Here is an 8,958-nt window from a genome sequence, read left to right as displayed (position 1 = left end):
ACAATAAACAGTCACCCAGATACTAGAAACAGAGCTGTACTAAAGCAGTTGGGAAATGGCCAAACTGGGGACTGTGTGAAAGGGTTGACAAATATTGGAGGGGAGGGCAGATTAAGTCCCGTGGGCCTCACGGAACAGATGTTAAGTTTTGGTATCAAGGTGGCTCTCTAAAAGGCACAGTTATGACACCAACTCAGATGTGGACATGACCCTGATCAAAGGCTTTCTGTTTCCCTCAGGTGAAAAAGTTGAGGTATCAGCAATTAGCTATAGTGTCCTTGGGAAAATCTCTCTGTGTAAACTATTGACATCCCACTTGCCCAGAAATAGATTGTCTTGTCTTTGGCCTCAGGTAACATGCTTCTTTGAGGCTCAACTTCTTAATCTTCATAATAAGAAAAAGTAACTACCCTGTCTACCCAAAGTATTTTATAAAGAAGAAAAAAACCTGAGCTATTGTGCATAAAACAGTTTGTAGACTCTAAAACACTATTTAAATGTGGAAAGCAGGACAAAAGATATATAGGGAAATGTTGAATAGAGTTATAAGTATAAAATAATTCAGTGCTCAAAATCTCAATAAGAAACTTCAGTTAATCATTTCTATAGATTTTTTTCCAGCATATTACACTGAGACTTTTTTACTCTCTGTGTTCAATGTTAGTCATGTGGAATTTTGACACACCTAGGGTTTATTTCACAAAAAAGATTCCAACCTGAAGAGAGCCATGTAATATGAATAAATAGTCCTGTTGAAAGAGGGAAGAGTCCTTAGTACTAAGTATTTTAGTGATATGCTTAGTATCACTTCACCCCAAGAATGTATTTGATCCCATAATTTCTTCAATCATAAATTCAGCTGGCTAAAGCTTACCATTCTGTGGTTGATTTGCACATTCATGTTTTATCTCATATTAAATCTGTATCATTTAAATTGGAAATATAAATGTTATGGAAAGAACTCCTATTTGAGAAGGAAAAAGATTATTTGTTTTGTACCTGAATGTGGAAATTTGAGCGGAAGTCTTCAAATCATATTGTTTAAAAATGAATCCATCAAATTTTTCCTCAATGCTTTGTCCTTCAGGAAAGGCCAGAGGCAATTCAAAATTGCCATGACTCCTCCCCTCCCATGGAGTTCTGTGCTATATATTTCCTTACTTGTCTGTTCTTTTTATTAAAAATCCTATTTATTTATTTATTTATTTTGCTGAGGCTTTCAATTTGCTGTATCTTGAAGAAGAGATTGAACTCCCAACCTTTGAAACTTCTTAATACTTGCTGAGTGTTAAGGGGCAAAGTGGAAATACTGTGGATTGGACTTTATCTTATTTGGAAAGTCTTTGCTACAATAGCTCAACCATCCCTACTTTAAGCAATTAAGTATTTATTTTCCTTAAAAGCTGAAGTCTTTTGGAAGATTATCCAAAAAGTGAGGCCAAATTTCTGTACTTACTGGTCAGTGTGGGGACCTTTATTTTTTCAGACTCACTTTAAATTTTTTTTTTTTTTAATTCATGATAGACATAGAGAGAGAGAGAGAGAGAGAGAGAGAGAGGCAGAGACACAGGTAGAGGGAGAAGCAGGCTCCATGCCAGAACTCAATCCCGGGACTCGATCCCGACACTCCAGGATAGCTCCCTGGGCCAAAGGCAGGCGCTAAACCGCTGAGCCACCCAGGGATCCCCTCAGACTCACTTTAAAATCAAATGCTTTTGCGTAATTTATTTAATATAGATTCAAAGTAATTTTATTTTGGGTTTATAGAGTGGTCTGCTCTATTGCTTCTTGCTGCTTTTTCAAAGTACTTTACAATTATAATAGATATCATTGCTCTCACCATAAGGCAGCAGTTCCTGGGTGAAATTCTTCAGGGACGCCAAGACACAATATCAATATGGTAATAAGTTGGCCATCTCTTAACACCAGCAATCTGCTTTATGATCAGAAAGGTGCTGAAAGCTCCCCACTTCTTCCCCAGGCTGTCTCTCAAGTAATCTATCAATGCAAAATAAGTTGGAAGCTGTGAAAGTTTCCATTCTACCAGATTTTGTGTCATTCTTTCCTGGGTCCAGGGTGGGAGTCATTTTTGTCCTGTTTTAGCTAACCTAAGTAAGAGCTGTGAACAGCAAGTCTACCACCTCTTCCTGGGGATTGTTTCACCTATGCTCTTCACAGCTCACAATTATACTAAATGAACCTCTTCTCCATTATTCTTAATTCTTTCCATTCCCCACCCCACCCCCAAGCATTTCCTACTTTCAGAAACTTGAAGACAAGGTCCTTATAACCTTCTCTCCTGTATCCTCAAATGATCCGGACATAAATATTTTAGCACAGTCGCCAGTGTATTTCTGATGGCATTTAAGTGTCTGCACAACCAGTCTCTTATTTATAAAGCTCACAAATGCTGTGTGACCTGTAACGCTATACCAGCTAATGAACTCTCCCAGAACAGTTGACATGGAAAGATTTTACTTCCACTTCTCACAAGGAGAAAAATGGAGCATGAGAGACGATTACAAAGCAGAATATTTTAATCCATCTTCTCGGTGATCTTTGGGGGCTGTGTGCTAATATTTAAATTGAAGAGGAGGGAGGAGACGACAGAGGATGGAGAGACCGTGGAGGTGGGGGCGGAGCTAGCTCGGCACATAAAACCCCATGCTAAAAGGGAAGCACAATCGTGTGTGCCAGTCACTCTCCCATAACCTAGAGAGATGGGGCAGTCTGTGCCGTGAGGTCGGAGCTCAGAGGAAAGAAAACAAGAACAGGAAAACAAACAAGACATAAGAGGACATCTGGAAAAAGCAGAAGACAGAAGACAGGGAGGGGAAAACAAACCCACAGCAGGTGGAAACAAGATCTAGAGCAAACCGGTCTGGTCCACAGTTGTTTTTCTGGAAGAGAAGAAAGTACCGGAGGATTGCCTTTTTTTTTTTTTTTTTTTCCCCTTCAGTTCATGAAAACTCTTATCTTCATCGTAAAAGAAAGGTCTAAGGGGAGGTAAAGACAATCTTTGTTTCCTTAGAGGCAGAGCTGAGTGAAACCCAGACTATATCTTTGAAGCGTCTAAAATAAGCCATTGCCTGGTACACATTGCAGAGCCATCCTGGTCTCTGAAGATCTACATCCCCTTCAGGAAAATTCCAGCCGGAGTAGCTGGTACAGTTCTATTTTTATATTCAAATATCTGTGTCTCTTTTCGCCCCCTTTTACCAACCCTTCCGTTGTTCGTCAGCACAAGTGACAAGAAAGTGTCAATACGGAATAGGAATATTTTTGGTTTTCTCTTTTATCTGCCTGAGTCTTTTTCAAGAGGGTGGGAGTGGTCCTTATTTCAGAAAAGGACATTTCAATTTGAAAGACAGTCTCTTAAAATATATTTGCACCCACAAGTATTTAGAAAGGGAGATACCTTTTGGAGGTGAAAACCCTGTGAGAAAGATGGAAAAAGGAGCCAGGCACCGAAACAACGCTGAAAAGAACCACCCAGGTGGGAGCGAGTTGGAGGCCAGCCAGGAGACTGGTTCCACAGGGGGCGGAGTAGCCCTGAAGAAAGAGATTGGATTGGTCAGTGCTTGTGGTATCATTGTAGGTGAGTCCAATTCCTTTTTCTACCCACCACTCTTTCCCTTCTCTGGTGGTCCTCTTGTGGAATCTTAGCCCTTCAAAAGTGCTATTTTTGCTTCCTACTTCCTTAGAAAAGGATTGTCCTTCACCTGTGCTGCAACCCATCCTCCCCCAAATTTGAGGGGTCTAGGAATCTGTGTATGTCATCCATCTCTTCCTCCAAACTAGGCTGAGCAGTTCTGTACAGTGTTCATAGAATGGAGCAATAGGGCTCACACACCTGGCTGATGGTCAACAAGCCTGGGAGCTTGTTGAAAATACAGGTCTCCTGGCTCCACACTTGAAAGTTCTGATTCCATTGACTTACAGTGGGGCTAGGGAACCGGAATTTCCAGCAAGCTTTCATGTAGCCATCTCTTTAGCAGACTGCGAACGGGCTTTTGAGACCTACTTAGATATTCTGTTGTTTTACATCCTGAGAAACTGTGGGCCTAAGGGATGTGTAATAATGAAAATAGCTACAAGAGCAGTGATAACGCCTTACCCTTCTGTAGCTTTTTCATCTTATCCAGCACTCCCACTCTGTAGATGTGACAGGGCTGTTGTTCCCATTTCACAGAAGAGGAAATAAACCATAGGAAAAGGAGAGATTAGATGGATTATGCCTCTTCATAAATGTAGAGTTTGCAATTTCTTTGGTTCCCTAGAGAATCCACTGATCTCTTAACATTCATAGAAGACCTTATGAGGCTCTCAAAGGGAAATAGGAGTAACTAGAAGGACTAGAATGTGGAGTCAAGGGGAAACTGATGGATAAAACGTGTCCCAGCTAGAAGACTTTGAAGCTGGGGGGGCCTGAGTTTCCCTAAGAGTGCCAGTGCAAGCCACTCCAATCCCCTAACCACAGTCTGCTAGGCAGAGGATCCCAAATATGGTTCCATCTCTAAACAATACATCTTCCTCTTTCCAGAGAGGCCCTGGAGATGGATGAGCAATAGCTCATTACTGTCCTTAATTCAGAGGGTGAGCGTTTCTTTTGCTGTTTTTGATAGAGGGCTTTACCCTCTGCCCAGCGAAAGGGGCATGGGTAGGTCAGGCCAGGTATGTTTGTGTCATCTCTCCAAAGTTCCTTTTGAAGGCTTATTGTGTCCTGTTGCCCACGAATCAGTGTCTCCGGATGAGCCCATATCATATGCAGCAGCACAGAGGCATTTTGTCACCTGAGCAATAGTGACACTGGAGAACACCCTTGAAATCAAATAAAATCAGTACAGTATTCAGATAATCCTCTTCACCTCTACACCCAGACTTCAGTGATCATGTTATATCTGCTCTGTTTTCAAAATGGAATCCCATTTTATCTAATTCTCTGAGTCTGGGAAATTTTCCAGGTATCTACAGTTATAAGAAAGGTAATGTTACTTTTAAAATTACAGTCATGATCTGAATCTCTTATTACCTTTTCTTTGCTTCTCCTTTATCTCAATTGCTCTAAAAAATGAAATCAGCAAAGTATTCGATATGTACAGCACATGCCAATTTAAGGTCTATAAATAGCCCAGAGCCTGTTACCTCTTTCACCAGTTTGACTGATAGGATTAAGCATTTTCCTCCCTTTGGGAAGGTTCTGATTCATACCTAGATGTGCACACCCACATGCACACAAGCACAATTAAACCTTCTTCCTGCCTCAGCCTTGCTCACCCACTTCTGTATATGCTCAGGTATTCAAGGTAGAGGATATTTTCATATATACCAAGGTTGTTCTTGTCTCTTTCTTCAATAGCTTAATAAATATTGAAGAAATACAATCTCAGTTGGGTGAATGTTACTACTGATTTGTTTACAACCTTACAGATTGTGCTTCAGTGTGAGAATAGTCCCAATATTCCCATTGATGTTACAATGACAAGAATAATAACTCTGTGGTGAAGAGAGATCCCAAATAGGTGATTTCAGAGAAAGCAGGATGTTTTTCCAAACCATGAGAATCTTTGCAGTGTTAATAGGCACTATTCTACCTCCATTTAAGCTAGAGTGAGACACAGAGTTCCCCTTTAGGACGATATGGGGGCAAAATCCTTTCTGCTTCTCCTCCTGCACAGTTGTTGAGTTGCAGATGTACTGAGCAGCTGCTTTGTTCTCTTCTAGTGGAGATTCTGAGTAGATGATAATGATTCAAGTCTTTTCAAGACCAACTGCAAAAATAGAAATGGCATTTTCCATGCAGAATTCAGTGATCTTCCAACACTGTGGAAGAGAGAAAATTAGAAGGCAAAAAGAGAAAGGAAATTTCCTAAGTAGGTCAGGTGATACTATGGGAAAGTAGCATTTGCCTCAAATCTATCTATCTCATACCCAATTGACTTAGGGGAATAAGTTAAACTATGTGTTTCATACAAGCTCATAAAACTTCATTGACAATCATCGATTATCTAAATTAGTAATAACGGAATGGCAGGTGTTAGGGAATATAGAATGAACTAATAGAAACTCATGCCCCAGAGTTACCTATAATCTGATTGGGGAGATGAGATTCATATACATTAAACAAAGAACATTAAAAATTAAAATGATATGTTTGAGTTGTGTAGGAGCTGAATGAGGGCAAAGTTAGGTGAACGGTAGGAAGTGTAAGAAGAGAGTTATCACCCAGCACTAGATTAAGAAATATATTGAAGGATATGGGGAAAGATGGAATGGAGAAGATGATTCTAGGAGATTTCATAGGTAAAAGAATAACAACTAAACAGTTAATCCCTTGAGAAAAAAAATATCTTCTACATCTTTGAATCTTTGGTGCTTATCCTGACATGGAACAATCACTCAAATGATTATTGTACTTAATTGGCTCTTGGACAAAAATTTGAATATGGTAGTAATAAGAAGTGTTTACCTGAAGGACTATTGGGAACTTGACTTGAAGAATCAGCCTGGACAAGTAGGTTGAGCTGTTTTTTTGTTTTGTTTTGTTTTGTTTTTGTTTTTAAGTAAGATTTACACTCAAGTGGGGCTTGAACTCACAATCCTGAGATCAAAAGTTGCATGCTCCACTGACTAAGCTAGCCAAGAATTCCAGGCCATTTTAATTTTTTAACATCATCTTTGCCCTAATCTAACCAGATTATTGCTCTCTGTGTACTTGGCTAAGGGAATCTGTTGGCAGCAAATGAACTCAGATTTCCCCATGAATGTGCAGTCCCTCCAAAATCCAAAGAGAGTGTGATGGAATGGCAAAATTTATCTATCAATGATACCCAAGCTACTATTAACAGCTATCATTATTCTTTTAAGATTTTATTTTTTAAGCTATCTTTCACTTAATGTGGGGTTCAAACCTACAACCTTGAGATCAAGAGTTACACACTTGGGACTCCTGGGTGGCTCAGTGGTTGAGCATCTGCCTTTGGCTCAGGGCATGATCCCAGGATCTGGGACCGAGTCCCATATCAGGCTCCCTGCATGGAGCTTGCTTCTCCCTCTGCCTGTGTCTCTGCTTCTCTGTGTGTGGTGTCTCATGAATAAATAAATAAAATCTTTAGGGATCCCTGGGTGGCGCAGTGGTTTAGCGCCTGCCTTTGGCCCAGGGCGCGATCCTGGAGACCCGGGATCGAATCCCACATCGGGCTCCTGGTGCATGGAGCCTGCTTCTCCCTCTGCCTATGTCTCTGCCTTTCTCTCTCACTGTGTGCCTATCATAAATAAATAAAAATAAAAAAAATAAAGTTGTTAATAAAATCTTTAAAAAAATAAAAAAGAGTTACATGCTCCGCTGACTGAGCCAACCAGGTGCCCCAACGTTATTAAGCACTTATTATTATAGGCCAGAAACTTGTACAATTACCCAACATCAGTATCCTATTTACCCCTCACAATACCCTTCTTGGAAGGCACTTCTTATCCCTTTCTCCAAATAAGAAAATAGAGGTTCAGAGGGATAAGCAACTTGTTGACGTTTGCCCACCTAAAAAGTTATTGAAGGCGAGATTCAAACCTGGAGCTTGTCTGAGTCCTGAACTGAGCTTTTTCTATGTTTATGTCCTAAAAGGATGCTTTCATTTAGACCCTGGGCAGAGGTCCTTATTTGTTTTTTACAGATGAAGCAGTTAGTGGTGTGTTCATAGCAAAGGAGTGTCCCAGTGTAAAGGGGAGCTAAGCAATCAGCTGGAGATAGAATGTAACATTCCTGGTACAATTGCAGTAAGGCTTGGGGCAGGGGCAGCCTGAGGTGGTGTTGGCTCAGCTGCTATAGGGTCTGACCAGGACAGACTATGCTCCTATTAACTCTCTCACATGCCCACCTTTCTTCTTAGGACCAGAGTTCTCCCCAGCCATGGTCGAGGTACCCACAGAGTTTCTGGCTATTTAGATCACTTTATACCAATAACATATTTAGGTACATACCCAGAATCTAGGTCTGATGGCACCAGGCCAGCTGCAGAGCCTAAAGAAAAAATATTCATATTATGTCAGACCATTTTGTTTTTAGCACAATGTATGTTATGAATGGACATGGTATACTTGCTGCAGAGCAATACTGAATGCAGGTCTAGCTGTTAGACCACTCTTTCCCACTAACAGGATCTAAAAAAAAAAAAAAAAAGCCAGCCTAGCTGGCTCAGTGAGTGGAGCAAGTGACTCTTGATCTCAGGGTTCTGGGTATAGTGGGTAAGCCCCACTGGATATAGAGATTCCTTAAAAATAAAATCTTCAAAACAATAAGATAAATACAATAAAATAGTATTTATTGAGCTCTAAATGCCAGTTCCTGTGCTATGAACTTTTTATGTATATTACCTTATTTAATCCTGACCACAATCCCATGGAAGTAGATATCATAATTATCTCTATTTTTATACATGGGGAACTGAGTCACAGAGCTGGTAGGTAATTTGCCCATGGTTACACAACTGATAACTGAGATGGTCTAACTCCAGAGCCAAAGCTCTTAGCCATTCCTAATTTCTAATCGGCAACTGAGACAGAAAGGAATAAAGCCAGTGTGTTTTGTGTGGTGGGGGATTAGACCAGGGAGGACCATACCCCTGCTATCAGAGTCAGGAAAGACCTTGAATGTCTGATATTGAAGGGTTGGGGGGAAAACTTTTTTTAAAAAAGAGTATTTGTCAACAAAGAAGTGGGTATCTGTGAGCATACTACAATGGCATTGGGCTGATTTGGAAATTTTTCAAGTTCAAAAGATTTTCAAACCCATGTGTTTTCCACCACTTCAGAAGATTTTACATTTTAGTCTCTAGTATGATGTATTAGCTTTCTTTTTCTTTTTTTTTTTTTTTTTTGTATTAGCTTTCTAATCCCCAAAATGTCTACTGGGTATTAACCAGAGGGATGGAGTGTGGCAATTGCTTCTTGAGTTTGTACTTC

The 8,958-nt window shown here is 40.3% G+C and overlaps 1 protein-coding gene across 1 annotated transcript in view; it reads left to right on the top strand.

The window, feature by feature from the left end:
• Positions 1-2,657: 2,657 nt before the first annotated feature.
• The window catches only part of SLC7A8 (solute carrier family 7 member 8), a 49,815-nt gene continuing 43,514 nt past the window's right edge, over positions 2,658-8,958 (top strand). Inside the window, exon 1 of the mRNA XM_025442996.3 lies at positions 2,658-3,598. Coding sequence (XP_025298781.1) covers positions 3,448-3,598 — 151 coding nt within the window. The 5' untranslated portion in view covers positions 2,658-3,447. The remainder of the gene's footprint in view (positions 3,599-8,958) is intronic.

Source organism: Canis lupus, chromosome 8 (assembly GCF_003254725.2).
Source record: "Canis lupus dingo isolate Sandy chromosome 8, ASM325472v2, whole genome shotgun sequence".
Taxonomy (NCBI): Eukaryota; Metazoa; Chordata; class Mammalia; order Carnivora; family Canidae; genus Canis; species Canis lupus.
The sequence above is the reverse complement of the archived record's forward strand: the minus strand, read 5'-3'. Positions and strand labels throughout refer to the sequence as shown.